We start from the raw sequence: 20,938 nt of genomic DNA on the forward strand, positions 1-20,938 counted from the left end.
AAACTTAGATATCAATTAGTTTTGAACTTGAGAATCGAGAGAAGTCCAATAAATAACATGATAAATTTAAAAATCTTGACTAGAATTAAATTTAATAAATCTCAAATCATATTAACAATTTACAAAACAAAATTAATAAAATAAAATTTATCTTTACTTGTATACTATAATTTAATCTTATATATTCTTGTATAAGATTTTCGACTCAGGTGTATAAGCAACACCCCACTCTTTTAAAAGAGTCATTTTCTTATACTATAAAGAGTAAAAAAAAACTGTCATTTACATATATGAAATTAGTTGAAGAATATGTGACTGAAGGTGGGAGGTAATATAATGAAATTATAATTTGTGAAAGACACAATTAGTAAGATATATGCTGATTAAAAAACAATTAATAAGGCGTATTTTTAATTCTGAAAAATAGTAATAGATGTTCTAAAATTAATGAAAATATATTAAAAAGACTCAATTGATTACTTCAAATTGTGATATGGCCAAAAGAATGCTCTCCTTTTCTCCTAATCCAAAATACTTTGAATTCTAACACAAAGTTAAGCATACGTTAACCTACATTACATTATATATGCTATCAAACTTTTGAGTCGGAATTATTACTATTAATTTAAAGTTTAAATAATGTGAAAAACGACACGAAAATAAAAAGAAAAAAAATAAGTTAAACATTGGTGACAGTTTCTCCAATTATCTCCTGCTAATAGTCTCGTATTAATTAATTATTCCACGTGTTTCGTTTAAGACATTTTAACCGTTGCAACTATCACGATGGAATCCACAAATTAATGTACTATGATGTTGGAGTAAACATGTGATTAGACTCTGACCAACAAAAGAACATGTATTCTGTGCAGTGATATACTTATACTTTTGCCTAGTTGACGTTAAATATACAAAACAACCTAATCATACACACCCTAATGCTAAGTACATCTTTTCCTTAAACTTCATATATGTTTTCATTTCCAACCTGTTTTTTATTATTACTTTTCATTTCAGGCACAAATTTTAAGACTCGCCTTTTTCCTTAAAAAATGGCGTATATGAGTTGTGTTCAGGTAATTGAGGTAAAGGACAATGTGATAAAGTTCACAAGTTTTTACTATACCTTCTCACCTAAAATGTCAATTTAAATTTAAAAAAGAAAAAAATATGAAGAAAAAGTATACAAAATTAACAGCAGTGACGAGACATGATTTCTATGTAAATCTATTATATTAATAAACTCGTGTCATAGTACATTAAAAAAAAATCATGATGATTCATTTAATTATGTTGATCTTTTGGGGTTTTGCAATGACAAAATTCAATAAAATCAATTAAATTCCATGTTAGGTCAGATTTAAAACTCAATAATTAAAACTAAAGTGCTGAAATAACATTATATATTATTGCAATGGAACATATATAATTCTAGTTCCAAAAGAAGTGGTGCCATGCATCAGATGTGAAACAAACTAGTTATAACTCTGAAACCTGAAAATGACACTAAACTATACAACATTAAATAGTTTAACCTTTTCACCTTTTAGAAATCAAAACACTTAAAATCTGTTGGGGACCAAGATGGTGTCCTAATCAATATTATTTGAATGAGGAGAGAGAAAAAGAGAAATGTTGGAGTTGAAGCATGCAATAAAAGTGGAGAGTGGTAGCAGCAATGGCGAATATTATTTTAAGGAAACTACAACATTAGGCACAAGTAATAAAGTAAGCACGAAGGTTGAGGGAATGTCCCTGATCAATTAAATCGAAAAGTGTTTGGTTCTAAACTGTTTTCAAGTCCCGAAAAGCCTCTGGGCAGCACCCATGTTCTGCTGCAATTACACTGTCATCTAAGGAGACTCGCAAACCTTAACCATTCTTCAGTGCCGCAGACATCTTTCTTGAGATACCAAGGTCTGTTCATATTTTAACCTAAGCTTACTTAACCCTACGATATCTTCCTTATTTCTATGCATTCAATCATTTAAAACCCAACTTGTTTACTTTCTTTTATAACTTCTCACCACTTTTAAGACATTCTTAATTTTATGTTCTCTCGGGGGTGGGAAGGATCAATGTCTTTGTTTTTCTTTCAAAGCTTTGTATATATACATTAATTTATATATATATACACACACACACACTGTACCTTTTTTTTTTCTGAGGATCTTTGTATGGTTTTGGAAAAGTAGTTAAACATGTGCACTGGTGCTGAATCTCGAGGAAATATAAATGGTGAGCCTGTGATTCCAAAGGTGGGAGGAGACTATGAGGGGAATAGAATGAGAACCATAGAAGATGGAGAAAGAGAGAGAGCTTGTTACAACTGTGGCACATTCATTCAAGGTCTTCTTCAACGTCTTCATCACCTTCTCACTGCGCTTAATCTTTCTATTTCTGCTTCTGAGGTTGGTGAACTTACCTAATTCTGTCGCTATCTCTCTCTAAATATATCTCTATCTGATAGTGTTTTGTTTCTGGAAACTTTTCTTTTCTTGCTGTTTCTGTAGCTTCTTTTTGTTTAAAGGTGAAAGTTGTTGTATTTGAAAACCTCATATTAGAATTCAATCAACGAAAATGATGCATGTATGCTTCGTATAAGAGATATCGAAAGATAAATCAGATAAGTGTGACATGATATTAGAAGAGATAAAAAAGTGTTAATGATATGATTAACGGAGTTAAAATACTCATAATTATCTTTGATTAACTTATTGGTGTGTCCTTAATGGTTGGAAGGAAATTAGTAAAAAACCATATCTATGTTTTACATTATTCTGTGAACTATAATTTGTGCTTGAAATCACGTGATGAAGAGGAAAAAAGCAAGATTTCTTATGGAGACAATAATTTGGAGTAAGCATTGCTTTTATATTGTTTTGAGTATTTGTATTCATAAATTGCACAGTTTCAGTTAGGTATCTGTTAAAATGTTGTAAAATTAGTATATGTAGCTAGGTTTTTATATGTGTGTGTGTGTGTGGAAAGACCAACATTTTAAGAAGAACTCAGAAAGTTTGCGACAAAAACCTTTGAACAGCTCAAAATAAGTAATATATAATCACTCACTTTTTAATTTAATCTGAATCTTTGTAATCCCTTTAGTTTACTAATCAAAGTATTTTGTTAATAGATGTTGCTTTTTGAATTTAAAAAAATGCCATTGAATTGTATTATGTATGATAATCTAAGCTTTATTCCGTTATGTACGGATTTGAAATCTATTGATTTTTAAACCTTTTATCATTAATAATAGTTTATGTTTTAAACAACTCATAATTGAGCATTCTAGTAAGAACTGAGGCATGTACACGTGGATAAATTGTCTTATATTTTCCAATACTTAAATAATCGGTTTCTCTTCTTGTTAGAGTCGAAATTTAGATCTACGGCTTCAACAAGTATTGGTTAAATAATATTCTTTATCAAATAAATATGCATGAGATTTAAGATACAAATTATTTAAATAAATTTGACGTCTATATATTAATAAGCTCTAAAAAATATATTAAAATAGTATAAATAGACCCTTGAAATCATTGAAGTAGCTTATATTTGCTTTCTTTCTTATTCTTTCGCCCAAACTCTTACATGAAATACAAATAATAATAATAATAAATAGGGCTATTAAAATATATATTACGAACACATTTTCATTCAAAAACTAAATTCCCTATTGGAACCACATGTGTTATGATGAGTACAAATTCACAAATAGTTCTTGCCCCCAAAATATGTAGTCTTTTGAGTGCATACAGAAAACAATAAAACTTGGACTGTCTATATGTGTATGCTCATTGCTCAACAAATTAATTATGAACAACCAAAAAAATTGGTCTAGTGTTAGGGATTGAAACAGTATATATACAGATAAACAATATATATATATTCATTGTCATCATCATTCACCAAAGAAAAAGAACATAAATTGAATAATTTGTCTGCATAAACTTTTGAGGGTAAAAATACAATCATAGTAATATAAATACTAACAAGAAGATGACAGTGTTGAAAAGATCTTGGATACCCTCTTCTATGTAGCTTTTCAGGTTTCAAAAATATAAACCATTGATGCTTGAGGTTAATTAGCTAGAGATGTGGAAACTGAAATATGTATCTTACCATGGCTTAGGTTATTTTGCTGGTCATTGTTGGATCCTGGTTAATGCAACTGTTTTTGAGGTCAATTTGATATCATTTGTATTCTTCTGCTTCATCCAGATGAACCGGGACCGAAAATATGGAGGCTGTGTCTCTTTCACACCACAGAACTCCTTTTTCCCATGTTTCTATTTCACTGTCATGTCGTCATATATAATAATAATAATAATAATAATGATCATAATTAACATTGTTATTATTAAGTGATCTTGATCATAACATAGAGAGAGTAGAACATTTTTTTTTTATCAGCATAGATTAGGACATCATAATACATGGAACTGCGTAATTAAGAATATCATGATCTTGGTGCTTTAAACAAATTATGAATATGATCATGATGTTCAAAGCTACGTCTATAAGGTATACTTCTGCAATAGGATTGTATATACTATGCAGAACCTCGTGGAATAGATTTTTTTTTAAAAAAAATAGTAATTATTATTATTATTATCTTTTTGGAAAACTTTTTCAAAAGATTAATAAAATATAGTTATCTTTTCATTATAACCTAAACTATATGCGCACGTCTGTGAGACATGCTCATATTATCGCAGTTTGTGTTGGCGGCTTGTCTTGAACTAGAGCCTATGTCTGCTAGATCTGGAAGCAATTTTGCATTTCTGTCATGACTTTTTAATTTTCTCTTTGCTTCTTTTTCCTGCTGCATAATTAATGCATAAGAACTGCATATTTTATACACCAACAGAATTATGGCAGTAACTTTTCTTTTCAACAACTTGACTCTGCTTTTCTTGCTCCAAACCTGCATAAATTAAACAATTCCCAAGCTTCCATGTTCCCACTTTGTTTCTTTCCTCTCGCTATTTGATCAATTCTTTATACTTATTTTAACACTTTCTGGAGAGAAAAAATCCTTTTAACTTTTCTTTTCCTTCTTTCAGGTGATTTGACATTTTATAAAGTGGAAAAATTTGCATACGTAAAACAATTTTTTCCTTTCTTTAATGAGTAAAATCAGGGAGAAAAGGATCATGTTTGTGTGCACTTTGCTTAATAGAAAAGGTTGTTTATATTTTAGAAATTTTGAAGTGTTAAAGTGTATATATCTATGTTAATTGAGATTTTCTTTCAAGTATATTCTTCTAAGGGTTTTATGGATCGATACATGAAAAATATTTAATTGCATCTGATACAATTCAATATTCCAATTTTATGCGGTATATATGGATTGAATTTTGGTTTGTCATGTTCTTTTTTTAGTCAAAAAATAAAACAAATTTTACTTTCTTAAGTAAGTTAAAACTAATATATGATTTCTTACAGTGGCTAATTTTTAACATAAACGGCAACGTATATTTAATATAAAAAAAATAAAAATATTTAATAATACCATAATCATAAGTTATATATAATTTAAAAAAAGAAAATGAAAAGAATCTCAAGTTTTTATGGGTTAAAATATGATAATTAACATAAAACTTGATATATTATTTGCAGCTTGATTTAGTTTTAGCATGGAACTATATATAATCCAAAAATAGTCTTGGGTAATTAACATAAAAAATTAATATAATTTTGGGTAATGATTTGCTTGATTTTAATGACCCTGCTATTATATATCCTAGCATTATATATATTCATGGTGTAAAAGGTTATCTGTATGCATGGAATGGAACTATATATAATCCAAAACTAGTCTGATGTTAAGAAATTATGTGCAAAAATCCACTTTGGGAGAGAAGATAAGAAGAAAGAAGAATTTAACACTACATAGACACATGATGTTATGCATACTTATAAGAAAAGGAAATAGAGTTAAAGAATTGGTGAAACATGGAAATGTGTGATTGCAAAATTGCATGGTAGCAAAATCTGCAGGGTTATTACAGTGGTTGCTTTTCTGCTGACAAATGTGAGAAATTCAATTGCATGCAGTTGAAAGAAGAGTTGCAGTCTCTTGCAAAGGTTGCAAGTCCTATAATAATGACTAGCCTGATGATGTACTCTCGATCTGCTGTGTCCATGTTGTTCTTGGGACGCCAAGGGAAAGTAGAGCTTGCAGGAGGCTCACTAGCACTTGGATTTGCAAACATAACTGCGAATTCAGTTCTCAAAGGCCTCACAATGGGAATGGACCCAATTTGTTGCCAAGCTTTTGGAGCAAAGAGATGGTCAGTTCTCAACCAAACCTTTTTCAGAACTATATGTCTCCTCCTACTTGTTGCCATACCCATTTCAATTTTATGGCTAAACATGGAACCAATCCTTCAAATGCTAGGTCAAGACCCTGAAGTCACAAAAGTTGCCCAAGTTTACATGGTCTTCTCTATTCCAGAGTTGCTAGCACAGGCTCATCTTAATCCATTGAGATCTTTCTTAAGAACCCAAGGCTTAACCACACCAGTCACTGTAGCTGCATCTTGTGCAGCACTCTTGCACCTTCCCATCAACTATTTCTTGGCCACATACTTGAACTTAGGGGTAAAGGGTATTGCATTAGCCACTGGTTTGAACTCTATAAACATGACTTTAGGCTTGCTGCTCTATGTTTTCTTCTCAAACAAACCACTGAAACCCTGGCAAGGAGCTACTATTCTCTCAGCCTTTCATGGGTGGAAACCACTGCTGAGTTTGGCATTGCCTAGTTGCATTTCAGTGTGCTTGGAGTGGTGGTGGTATGAGATAATGCTCTTTCTGTGTGGGTTGTTAAGCAATCCACAAGCCACTGTTGCTACCATGGGGATCCTTATTCAAACACTTGGATTCTTGTATGTGTTTCCGTTTTCCCTTAGTATAGCCTTGACAACAAGAATTGGTCACTCGTTAGGTGCAGGGCAAGCATCCAAGGCACAAAGTACAGCCATAATTGGGTTCATGACAGCATTTACTTTGGGGATCACCACCTTCATTTTGTTGTTTTTTGTGAGGAAATCATGGGGGAAACTTTTCACTGATGAGATACAAATTCTTGATCTGGTCACGACTATACTTCCCATTCTTGGGCTGTGTGAGATTAGCAATTGGCCTCAAACAGTTTCATGTGGGATTTTGTCAGGGACTGCTAGGCCTTATTTGGGTGCTAGAATAAACTTGTGTGCCTTTTATCTGGTGGGGTTACCAGTTTCTGTTTTTGCTTCTTTCGTCTACAAGTATGAATTGGTGGGTTTGTGGTCTGGAATGGTTGCTGCACAGGCTTCTTGTCTTTGCATGATGGTTTACACATTGATTCAAACAGATTGGGGGCAGCAATGTAATCGGGCAGTGGAACTGGCTCAGAAAACAACAGATCAGGAAAACAAAAATGATGAGGAAAGTGGGTTACTTGGTTCTGATCAATGACACTGCAATTCATTTTTTGTGCAGTGTTAGTTAACCATCTATGTTCATTCAATAACCATCTACTATTGATTAATCAGAGATGTACAAAATTTAGAAAACCTTGCAAGTGAATAACTCATTCACAAGCGTAAAAATTGCTTATGCTATGGTCCACAATCAATCAATTTTTTGGACTCTCTTCAAAGATGCGTTCACTCTACACCATCACTAACATTTATGTTGTGACTAGCTTCTGTCCATGCCCATACTGTGTTTCTTGTAATCCATGACCATGGATTCCAACACCAGCATCAAACATCAAATAGATATAGACGCTTCAACGTGATTAATTAATGTCCAAAATATAGAATTTTCACTCAAAATTTGATAACTTTATATAAACATGATATTCTTGTAGAAAAACAAGAACACTCAAGTAAATGATGCATCACATTTAAATTTGGATTGTGTTGCTTTGAGTTTGTATGTAGCGAGTGGCGATATCATTTAGAGGTTTTCTCCTTGCAATTGTTGTCATGAATACAAGGTTATGTTTAGGATGGCAACGCGTCAGATCGAGCACGGGTAGTGCTTACCCGCAATCCGACCCGTCGGATAAAATTGTACCCGTTACCCGATCCGTTACCCGCCGGGTGTCCGTTTAAAAAATACTCGTGAGTATTTTAAAACCTGCGGGTACCCGCAGATACCCGCAAAAAATAAAAAAGAAATATTTAATACATATTTAAAATAAAATTTAAATAAAATTACAAAAAATATATATGTATATAATGTAATATAATATAAATTAAATATAAGTTAAAATTTAATTTTAATTAAATTTAACCTAATAAAATATTATTTTATTTTATTTTTAATTTATTTAATTAAAAAATATATAAATTATTTTTTTTTGAATTTTTTGCGGGTAACGGGTATCCGCAGAACGGGTAGTATACTATCCGTACCCGACCCATTTAGAAGCGGGTATTAAAATACCCGCTACCCGTTACCCGCGGGTAGTAAATATCCACGGATAGTTACTACCTGCCGCGGATTTTATCCGCGGGTAAAATTGCCATTCCTAGTTGTGTTGTATTCTTCAAAAGGAAAGTTTAAAAAAGTTAAAGCCATCTAACTAGTCTTTTTAAAATTTCTTATTTCTCATTTTATTTCACACGTTTTTAAGAATAGGAAAGGTTGAAACTTAACTTACCTCATCACACCATACTTCAATATTTTAAATAACTTTCCACCAAACTAAAGCAATACTATACATTAATTATCTTTCCTTTGTACTCAACCCTTCTAAATCCCATATTGTAATTAAGAAAATTGTACCTATGTTTTCATCATTTATATACCAAGTTAACTTATATTCAATGAATATATGTTTTTTAATTCCAAATCTCCCCACTTTCTAAGTTGACAAATTTTATTTAAACTACACTTACCCAATCCAAAAAAATATCCTTTCTAAACCCACTAGTATTTTAGAAATACTCGGTATATATAGGTGTTTGGAAAGATAACAAAAATAACTAATATCAAAAGGAAACAAAACCCATATCAATTCTTTTCTATATAAATAATATGCAAAATAATGAAAGACAAAACAGAGAAAGGAAAAATCAACATATACAAAAACTTTTTAATGTCAGAAAACCTAAATATAAAAGAAAAACACAGGGACATAGACCACTAAATTATTTCACTAATAATAACTAATAGGTATACCAAAAGTCCTTTTGGAGTTTCCAAGGATCAATAGAAAAATATTCTAAGGTAAATAACAACATAAGAAAATCTCAATTGGAACTTCAATAAACAACAAAAAGAACCCCAATATATGAGATGTAGAATAAACTTTTTTTCCTCCAAGCTAACTTCTCTGCACAAACTTGTAGAAGATACACTGGTTGATCTCTTCTTTTCTTTTCTCACTAGAAACACTCACAAATTGTGTCTCTTTATGTCCCACTATTCTCCCTTCAAAAAATCCTACGCAAAGGGTTACATTATTTTAAACAGCATAATGGATTGAAAACCCATAAATAAAAATTTCTTTTTTCTTTTTCTTAATTAAGTTAGTGTGAGCCCAATAAATTTGTGACCCACTTGAAAAATCTCATCCTCACCAATTAATTGGTGTCATAGTCAACAAAATTAGCTTTCTCCATGTAGATAGAAAATTGTCCTCTAAGTAAGATCTTTATCATCATATCTGACCCATTTTTACTAGTATGAATTTTTTCTAATGATAATTGTTTCATCTCTAATGCATCTCGTATCCAATCTAACTTCAATATGTTTTGGCCTTAAATGAAAAGTTAAAATTTTGTTGAGATAGATTGCACTTTGACTATCACAATACAAAACATATTTTTCTTATGACAATCTCAACTCTTGTAGGAATTTTTACATCTACAAGAGCTCCTTAACAACTTTTGTAACAACAATTTATTTTACCTTTATAGAAGATAGAGTAACAGATTTTTATAATATGGATTGTAATGACATTGCTTTCACTGTAAAAGTCATCATATAGTCATGTATGCATCTGTATAACCATTCAACACAAGCTTATCACTTCTAAAGCATAAAAAAAATCTAGAAGTAGCTTTGAGATATCCACTTCACAACTTGTCAACACTCTTTCCCATGAGTATGAAATATGGAATATTCTACAATTCTTCTTTCTCGGTTTCATTTGTTTGAAACTGCTTTGAGCTCAACTTGAAGTGACATGCAAGTGGAGTGCTAACAGGCATAAAATTATTCACTTCCTATAATAAACCTTTTTCATGCCAATGATTTGTTTTATGACCCAAATCCTTCATTGTATCAACTCTCTTTTAAGATTTTGAATCTCATTATTATCATTACCAATAATCAACATGTCATCAACATAGAGCAAAGAAAATAATAAATTTTCCATTAGAAAATTTCTTCACAAAAACACAATGATCAAAAGAGATTTTGTCATACTCGTGATTCATCATGAATTAATCAAATTTTTTATACCACTGCCTTAGAGATTGTTTGAGCTCATACGAGCTCTTTCTCAATATGCAAAAACCATTCTCTTTACCTTTGACTGCAAAACTTTTAGGTTAATCCATATAAATCTTTTTCTCCAAGTCACCATGAAGGAATGATGTGTTATCATAAAAGACTTCACTTCTTCAATACCCAACCTTTTAAAAATGGATAAGGGCATCAAATTGATGCTTGCTCCAAGGTCACACAATGCCTTGCTTACCATTATCTTTCCAATCTCACATAGAATGATCAAGCTTCCTAGATCTTTCAACTTGGGAGGTAATTTTTGTTGAATTATTGAATCACATCTTCGTTGAGCATTATGGTTTCATATTCTTAAAGTTTCCTTTTTCTAGACAATAAGTCCTTTCTTAGGACTTTGGCAAGTGTACTAAATCGTTTTAAGTAATAAAACAGGTAAGACAGAATATCATTTTCCAAGAGACTCGTGTCACCAGAAAATCGTATAATTTCTAACTAGCTTAGACCAAAGAATGATTCCATAATTTGGGTTTTAATGCAACTGAAGTAAATATGAAATATAAATGGTAAAAGTGATCCTTGATACTTAAACACTTGGAAATGGAAAGATTAGAAATGATATAAAATGGTATTATTGGGGGTATGATTTCACCTACTTCACTCTTATGTATAGAACATCACTTCCTCTTCATTAATATGCCAATGTCAATCTATTGAATTACTCAATCCCAATCCCTTGGTAGAGAGAGCCTAGACTTCCTTATTAGGCTTCAATCCCTTGGAAAACCTAACAATCATTTCCGCATTAAGAATTGAGATTTAAGACAACCAATAGATACTATTTCCTTTAGGTGTTTAATCCAAGTCCAGATTTACCCAACATTTCCCAATATCAAGCAAACCCTAAAGTCATGCCATGGGTAGTAACTTCACAACAAGCATTAAGAAAAGGAATTAAACACTAACAATCAATGAAAGAGGCATATATTCATTCAAAACACAGTAGTTTACATAAGAGTTTAGTGGCTACATCAATCCCTCGACAACAATGAAACTAGTTCTCCATGAATGGAAAACTCAAGCTTACAAAAATGGTGGAAATGGAAGAAGGAAGAAGACCCAAGGGTGAAGAAGGACTGTTCCCACAGCTCCTAGCTCGCCTCCAAGAGCTCCAAATGAGAGAAATCGTGTTTGGACAGCAAAAGATGTCGAAGCCTTCCATTTTGGGGTTAAATAAACCCAATCTGCCAAAGCAGCAACGGTCGAGCTCCAACGCGCATGAGTTAGCAAAGTGGCGCTCTAGCGCCCATATGCAGGAGGCGCCCTAGCGCGGTCCAGTCCTGGTGCATTGGTGCTCCAGCATCCATGGAAAAAGGGCGCCCGAGCTAGCTTCAGCAGAATTCTGGTTCTTCATATTTTTTCTATTTTTCTTTTTTTCCTTAGTTCCAACACCTTCATTTGATGCAGAGACTTCTTCCAACTAATTTAAGAGTGTAAATAAAGGGGTTAATGATCAATTTGTATAATTAAAGCTTAAGATGAAACCACTTATTAAACTAAAAGAGAACTAGGATTTACAAGGCAAAAGGTTAAGAAAGAGTTGATATTTTCTCTAATTCAATATTGAAATCATGGTAAAATATGTCACTATCATCCTTCATGAATTTAGCATAGCTTGGCATTTGCTCCAATGTTTCAACAAATGTACTATTAATGTGGAGCGTTTTAAAAACAACAAAAAATCTTGCAAATTGTTTCTCTTGTTCTTTCTTGGAGGGAATGGAATAATAGGAACATATTATCTCATTTTACCATTTTCGCTCTCTTAACTTTTGTCTCCCTTATTTTGCTCCTCTCAGTTTTTCTTATAACTTTTTCACTCTTTTTCACAATCTCATTGCTTCTTTCATTTTTCTCACTTTCCATATCACTTATATTCTTATTCTCCAATAACCTTCTACTCCTAAATTGAATTTCCTTAGATTGTTCCCTTGGGTTAGGTATTGTGTACTAGGAAATGTTCAAGGAGATCTCTTTGAGAGTTGTGATGAAAGTTGGCCAATTTGATTCTCCAAATTTCTTATTAAAGCTTCCTAGTTCTTGAAGTAAGTCTTTGTCTCACTCATGAAGTTAGAAGTCTGCTCCACTAATGTAGCGGTTTGTACAGTTAGTTTCTCCAAAGCACATTCCAATGTAAACATGTTGTTCCCTTGGTTGTTAGATTGTGCTTGATATTGATAAGGAGGCTTTGATTAAGTAAATTGGATCGAACCACTCCAAGGTCTAATTGGTAGGCTCCTCCAATTTGTATTATAGATGTTAGAAGGTTGATTATGTTGTGGCCAACTGTGTTCACCTTCACCTCTTATTGAGTGACTTGACATTAACCATTTTGATTCATTCCTCCATAAAAATCACACACTAGAGACGTTGTTCTATTAAAAACTTTTTCTTGCATATTATCCAACTTTTGACTTAACTCGACAATTTGTTTTGTTCGCAACTTGTGTTGGGATAGGATAACATATAAGTATTAACCTCTAACAATCCATTTTTTCTATTTTAACGGTCAAATTGCATATTCATAGTATTTTTTGTCATTAATTCAAGAGTCTCTAAAGCTTCCTCTAGTGTTTTCAAATTAAACGATCCTCCACTTGTTGCATCCATAATTGCTTTAAATGACGGTGCAAGACCATTACAAAATATCTGGACTTGTAACCGGTCTGGTAAAGCATGATGTGGACACTTCCTTATTAGCTCCTTGTACCTTTCCCAAGCCTTATGTAGATATTCTTGATGCATAAAAGTAGTGATCTCATTTCTCATTCTAGCTGACTTTGATAGAGGGAAGTATTTGTTTACAAATTTTGTAGCCACATCTTCCAATGTAGAAATACTCCCTTGAGGTTGCGATTGAAGCCAACTTTTAGCTTTATTCCATAATGAGAAAAGGAAAAGATTCAAATAGATTGCATGATCTGAAATTCCATTAATCTTCAAGGTGTCATAAATCGCTAGAAAATTCAACAAGTGAGAATTAGGATCCTTTGAAACTACACCTCCAAATTGATTATGTTGGATGACTTGTTATAAAGCAGGCTTGATTTCCAAATTGTTGCTTGAATAGGAGGTCTCACAATGCTACCTTAGTAATTATTAGGATCTGACATAGAATAATCATGAAGAGTCCTCTCACATTTTATTCTACCATCGTTGCTAAATGCTCTTTATTATCAATTAGTGTCTCTGCTTGTCTTCTTTCTCACCTTTTTCTTCTTGCACTACTCTTATTACGTATAGTGTGTTCAATTTTTGAATAAAAAAAAAAGTATTTCGGTGTAACTGTACCTCACATAAATAACTTAGAGACACAAAACTCTAACAACAGAAATTACATGATAATAAAAAGGAAAACAAACAATATAATTAAAACAAAAAATAATAAACTAGAAACAAAAACAATTCTGACTTCCTAAAATTTATAACTCAAATCTTAAGCCAATTATCTCACTAATAACAATAGAAAAATTAATCCCCGTCAATGACGCCCAAAACTTGTTAAACATTTGGCAAATGTGTCAATCATTATTGTAGTAATAAAATTTCAACCTCTAAGATTGAATTCGTTGAATGATAGATTACTAATTTACATAATTTTAAGCAATTGAAAGTTAGATAAAATGAAAAACATAGAAATATAACATAAACTCCAATCAAGATAAGAAATGTCATAGAATTGATTGAATACCATTTCCTATAAAATTCTACTCTTTTAAAGTGATGCAAGAAGAGTAATTATCCACTTGAATTTATTCAGAGTTATTTACCCCTAATCCCTTAAAAAAGAAAACATATTCATTAAAATTTATACCCCAATTCCTTAGGCTGATGACAAAGTTCAATAGCAGCATGAAGAATAATAATCATCTCAATCACAAACTAATTAGGTATGTCCAATTTCTCAATTGTGACAAAAACCTAATTTGTTCTATTTATAATTGTAAGTGATCGCCAATCTCCCAATTGTGAAATTTCTTGTAGAATAAACATTAGAAAAATAAATGGAACACTAAGATAATTCAAATTAACTAAACATCAATTGTTAAGGTTCAGAAACTATAATCCAAAATATTATATCAATCCTCCAACAAAAAGAGAAAATTAGTTCTGCATAATGTAAAAGCGAAAAAACAAAACTAGAATCAGTTAGAATTATCCTCCCTTGCCTTATGTTCTCCACCCTATTGATGGCATACCCCTAACCATGACCTAGCACATTAATGAAAAGTTGGAGTCATCAATGGAAGATGAGCCTAGAATTTTTCTCTTAGGTCATCTTAAGCCATCATAAAGTTTTTAGTAGAGTACGAATAAATTTAGGCCTTATATTTTGGACCAAGTAGTCTAGATTTTATTTGGGCCTAGTAGTCTAGATTTTATTTAGGCTTTGTATTATGGGCCTAGTAGTGTAGGATTTTAATTTGGGCCTATTTTAAGCCAAGTAGATAGGGTTTTGACCACCGAAGTCAACATTGGGCCTTAAGCCCAACATGGACCAAGGTGGATATCAAAATAAGTGAGTTGAGTAAGGGATCGATATTTTTGGCCAAGCTTGGAGACCAAGGGAGCATTTGCGTCCTAGACATGTGGAAGCACCCTATTGGAGAGTTTTTCCTCCTAATTAGTGGCCATGTGTCACTCTAGGAATTAAGAGTTTTTCCATAGATAGTGGCCATATGTCACCCTCTCATTTGAGAGGATTTTTGCCACTTGTCTCCCTCCTATTAGAGAGGATTTCTCCTTGCTCTCCAAGCCAACTAATAACGGTTGAATTTACCATTATTTGATACTTAATTTTGATACTAAAAATACCCTTTTTGACTTAGAAACTAGCTTGAAATCATAGTTTTGATGAATAAGAGAGTTGAAGGTGAAGTTAATGGTTTTGAGCTAGATTTCCTTGTTTTTAACATGAATTGAGATTATTTGGAAGAAGAGTTGAAGTAGTAAGGAGTTGGAACTCAGGAAGAGATGGAAAAGCATCAGAAAGGAGGATCGCAGCAGCGCTGAGCGCCACTTTAGGGGCCCTCAACGCCAGAGTACACTGTCTCACGCTTGGCTGCCCATTTTCTGGAGCCCTCAGTGCGGAATACCCCTGGCTCGCGCCTGGGTGCCCTTTTCCGGGGCGTTGAGCGCCACTTCCTCGAGTCGCACCACGCTTGCTTGCCTTCTAAGATGACCCTAAGCGCCAGTTCTGACCCGCACACCGCCAAGGCACCCTAAGTGGGGTGTTGAGCGCCAGTCTCGTGGGCTTGGACCCATTTTCTGTTATTTTTATGTTCTATTTAAGGACTTGGACGTCCTAGGGTTCACATCTTTGGACGGAATAGGCACAGAAACACACTCTTTGATCCCTTGGAGGCGGATTTGGATGCGGAAGCTCCTATATTCAATTTCTAGGGTTTTATCTTTCATTCTTCCTCTATTATTCATCTAGTTTCACCATGTCAATGGTGAACTAAACTCTATTTGTTGTTGGGGAATGATGTAACCTTTGTAAACTCTCATGTATTGAATTTATTCTTGATTATATATGATTTTTTCATTAATTGTTAGGGTAATTCTTCTTCGCGTATTGCTTGCTTTGTTTAACTCATTCATTAGCATGATTTATGATTTGCATTAGTATCGAAAGGTATCTTAAAATTCATGTTCTAGAGAATTATTCCCACAAGCAGTATTGCTCAGGAATGGGGGTATGAGTTCTGGTTGTTTTAAGCTTCCGATCTTCAGAATTAATTATTAAGAATGCTAGGAATCGTATGAACTAATAATTAAGGATAGACTTTCTTCGTCGAGGAATCGGGTTTTAAGTATTTTAGATAGTGACATTGAAATTAATGAAGAAGTAGAATTCGTATATACATGAGAGTAAACTAGGTGAAATCTAACCCCAACAACATATTCATTCCATAATATCAAATCCGTTCATCCTTGCACCTTTTCCAATTGATCAAATTGCATGCATATTTATTTTTCAGTATTTGCATTCTAACCCAAAAGAGTTTGTTTTCAAGTTTTATTTAATCAAGGAATCACATAAATGTTTAGGCCGTGAGTCTCTAGGGAAACGATACTTGGTCTTACCATGTTTATTACTTGATATGATTCGGTATACTTGCTGGAGTCTTAACAAGTTTTTGGCGCCGTTGCCGGGGACTCGTGGTTTAACTATTCTATTTGTGTGATTATTGATTAGCTTTGACTTGATTTTTTTATTTTAATTTTGTTTCGTTTTGTTCTAACATTGTTTTCTAGGGTTTTGTTTTCTTGTGTATGTAGGATACAATTCGAACTAAAAGCAAGAAAACCTCGGAACCTCTTCTTGAAGGATTATATGAGAGTAGAAGAAGGAGGAGAATCCGAACATCTAGAGAATTGTTCCCTTCTCCAGAGACACTTTTACAACCTTCACTTCAAGGATCTGAGCAGAGCATTGAAGAGATGGCTGGAGAAAATAATGGCAGACGCACTCTGGCAGATTACACAACAGTTGTTGGCCCTCATAATTTTAATAGCATTGCAAGGCCGAGGGTCAATGCTACAAACATGGAGTTAAAACCTGCGTTGATACAATTGGTGAAAAGCAACCAATTTAATGGACTATCTCATGAAAGTCCATATGAGCATTTGACCACATTCAACGAGATTTGCAACACTGTAAAGATCAATGGAGTGTCGGATGACGCTATACAACTTAGTTTGTTTCCTTTCTCATTGGGAGGCAATGCTAAGTTATGGTTGAATTCTTTCCCAGAAGATAGCTTTACTGAATGGGAAGCCGTGGTGGCAAAATTTTTGAACAAATACTTCCCACAGTCGAAAATCAACACAGGTAAACAAGAAATTTCCTCTTTTTGGCAGGGCATGGAAGAGACTTTAGGTCAAGCATGGGATAGATACAATAGCTTGTTGAGAAAGACGCCCACGCATGGCTTTGATGAAGCCATAGTAGTCATTCTTTTCCTTAGAGGTCTTGGCTCACAAACCAAATTGATGTTAGATGCCTCGGTTGGAGGTAATATCAAGTGCAAGCCTCTGGAGGAAGCTTATGAATTGATTGACAACATGGCTACTAATGACAATGAGATGCATAATGAAAGAGGAGCTCCATCTCAGCAGAAGGGTGTCCTACAGTTACAATCTCATGATGCTCTGCTTGCATAGAATAAGATTATCACTCAACAATTGGAGAATTTGACGAAGAAACTCTCTCAATTGCCAAAGGAGCTACAAAATGTTTCACAGGTTCAACAGAAACTCTGTGAATTATGTGGTGGTGATCATATCAATGGTCAATGTGTTTTTCCAGTGGAGGCCCAAGAAGACGTCAACTATATGGGCAATCAATTCCTCCAAGGTAATTTCAACCAAGGGTGGAAACCTCACCCAGGTATGGGTCAAGGTCAATTTGGGCAATCTGGGCAAGTAGGACAATTCAATAGACCACCGCAACAACAATCACAATGGCAACATATATCTACATTATCTGAAAGAACTTCAAAGCTTGAAGAAATCTTTCAACAATTTATGCCGGTAACTATCTCCAACCACAAGAGCACTAAAGCTGCTATAAGGAATTTGGAGATGTAGGTGGGCCAACTGGCCAAGAAGTTGGAGGATAAAGTTGAGAAGCAATTTGGGGCTAATACTGAGGTTAACCCTAAGGAAGAATGTAAAGTTATTGTGATCATAATTGATGAGAGAGTAGGGGAGAGAAAAGAAAGAATTAAGTTAGAAAACGAAGAAAGAATGGGTGAGGTTGAGAGAAAAAAGAAAGAAAAGAAGAGGAGAGAGAAAAAATTTGAAAAATTTGAAAAGATTCTTCCTTACCCTAAGGAGTGTAGCAGAAAAGAAAAGGAGAAGCAATTAGGATGTTTTAAAGAAATCTTCAAGAAATTGGAGATTAAAATTCCTTTGGCTGAAGCATTGCAACAGGTTCTTGTGTATGCACAATTTCTGAAGAGATTCCTCAAAAAGAAGAGATATATAGATGAGGAAACCATTGATGTATAGGGCAATTGCAGTGTTATTTTGTAGAAGGCACTTTCTCCAAAAGTTAAAGATCCAGGAAGCTTTACTATTCCTTGCATCATTGGGAATGTTAATATAGGGAAAGCCCTAATTGATTTATGGTCAAGCATTAATTTGATGACCTTATCTGTGCTTGAGAAGATTGGTGGTTGATGACAAATTTATGAACACCGAAAAACGGCGCCACAAACTTGTTTAACAATCGGCAAGTGTGACCGAATCGTATCAAGTAATAAAACAATGTAAGACCAAGTATTGTTTTCCCAAAGGACTCACGGCCTAGTTTAGCTATGTGATTTGTTGATTATTTAAGACTTAAGAACAAATTGATTATAGGTTTTAATGCAAAAGACAATAACTAAACATGTATGCATGAAGTTGATCAATGGAAAAGAACAAAACAAACACTTCAATGAATTATATGGATGAGTATGTTGTTGGGGTTATCAATTTCATCTTATCCACTCTCATATATTTTCAGGAATTCATCATTCTTATCATCAATGCTAATGCCACTCTCTAAATTACTTTGCAAGAAGGCCTATCCCTAATTACGAGTTCATACAATTCCTAGCATTCCTAGTAATTAGTTCTTAAAGTTCAGGAGCTTAAAGGCAACCAATATGCTATTGGGAGAAATTCCCCGGATCTAGACTTCCCCGTACGTTCCCGTATCGACAAAATCAATAATCATAGCAATGAATGAGTTAAACAAAGCAAGCAATAAGCAAAGAGGAAAAACCCTAGCTAAAGATGAAAGAAAGCATATATCTTAATATAAGACATTAAATCAAATTTCATATATGAGAGTTTCACAAGACTACATTGATTCCCCAACAACAATACAAGGTTTAGTTCACCATATTCATGGTGAAACTAGATGAATAATAATGAAAGAATGAAAGATAGAACCCTAGAAAGAGGAGGAGGTAGCCTGAGCATCCAAGATCTTCCTTCAAGGGGTGGAAAAGAGAGTGTTTGCTTCGTCTCTGCCAAAAATACAAACCCTAGGACGTCCTAAAGCTTATATACTATTCTAAAATTACAGAAAATTAGGCCCAAGCCCAAAATAGTGTCGCTCAGCGGTAAGTGCGTGAGTTGTTTTCTTCCCCTCAGCGGCCAAATCACCCCTCAGCGGATCCAACGTGACTGCCTGAGTGCCGCTCAGCGGTAAACTGCCGCTGAACGGCAGTTGCGGCTTCTCCTTTTGCACTTTTTAATGTCTTTTCTGATTCCATCTCTATTCTTCTTCACTTCTTTCACCAAATTCACACTAGTACAAAAATTGCTTTTTAACTCGCGGTATAGACATCGGTTTAGGAAAAACCGAAGTATATCAAAACGCAATGGCATTTTTGTAGTTTAGGTGAACTTATACGCCTCGGTTCAAGGGAACCCGAAACATATAAGTAATATTACCTCGGTTCATAGCAAAACCGAGGCCTAAAAGTTGCCTGAAACGTCTGACTACAGTGAGCCTATGGTTTCGGTTCAGTAAGAACCGGTGTAAATCCATGTTTATGCCTCGGTTTAGGCGGAAACCGAGGCATATAGCTATTTCATTTATTTTTTTTAGGACTATATGCCTCAGTGGAGAGTGAACCGGTGCCAAAAAAATTACCCTAGATATGATGTTTCATTTCCCATTTCCCATTTCACGTTTCACTTTCACTTTCCCTCATCCCCTCCCTCCTCTCCAGCAACCCCTCCCTCCTCTCCTGCAACCTCCCATTCTCAAGTCCCCTCTCCCTCAACTCCATCATTCTCTCACTAGACCAGATGGCTTCTCCCTCTGCATCCCCAGGACGGTGCGGCGATGGTGCGGCACGGTGCGACAAGGCGAACCGAGACGAGATTTGACGAGACGAGGCGAGACGAGACGGTGTTGCGACGGTGCGGCGAGGACAGATCTCACGACGGTGCGGCGAGGACAGATCTCACGACGGTGCGACGAGGACAAATCTCGCGACGGTGCGGCGAGGCGAGACGGCTCGCGACGGTGCGACGAGGCAAGAAAGCTCTGACGGCGCGGGGAGGCGAGAGAGAACGCGACGGCACGGCGAGGGAGCTCGCGACGCTGCGCCGAGAGCCCGCGACGGTGCGGCGGGAGCCCGCGACGGTGTGCGAGACAGCCCGCGACGGCGGCTGCAATGGCGGAAACCCTTTTCTACGTTTTTTGGTTTTTGATTTTTGGTTTTTGGTTCTGTTTCTTTGCAGGTGGATGGCTCAATGGATCTCTGATTTTTTGTTTTTGGTTTGGATATCTGATTTTGGTTTGGATCTCCCGTCTGCTCTCTCTGCTTCCTATTCCCCCTTCTTCTGAGTTTGACAAAATGGATCTCTGATTTTTTGGTTTTGGTTTGGATATCTG

General features: G+C 34.5%; 1 protein-coding gene and 1 pseudogene across 1 annotated transcript; both read left to right on the forward strand.

Annotated features, from left to right (window-relative positions):
* Positions 1-2,201: 2,201 nt before the first annotated feature.
* Positions 2,202-7,467, forward strand: LOC124830675 (protein DETOXIFICATION 53-like). The gene is made up of 2 exons (XM_088102638.1): positions 2,202-2,411; positions 6,064-7,467. The coding sequence occupies exons 1-2, from the start codon at positions 2,202-2,204 to the stop codon at positions 7,465-7,467; spliced, it is 1,614 nt and encodes a 537-aa protein (XP_087958764.1).
* A 5,734-nt stretch (positions 7,468-13,201) lies between these two features.
* Positions 13,202-13,302, forward strand: LOC124830676 (small nucleolar RNA R71; annotated as a pseudogene).
* The last annotated feature ends 7,636 nt before the right edge of the window (positions 13,303-20,938 follow it).

This window comes from Vigna umbellata, chromosome 11 (genome assembly GCF_029865625.1).
Source record: "Vigna umbellata cultivar VRB3 chromosome 11, Vumbellata_1.0, whole genome shotgun sequence".
NCBI lineage: Eukaryota > Viridiplantae > Streptophyta > Magnoliopsida > Fabales > Fabaceae > Vigna > Vigna umbellata.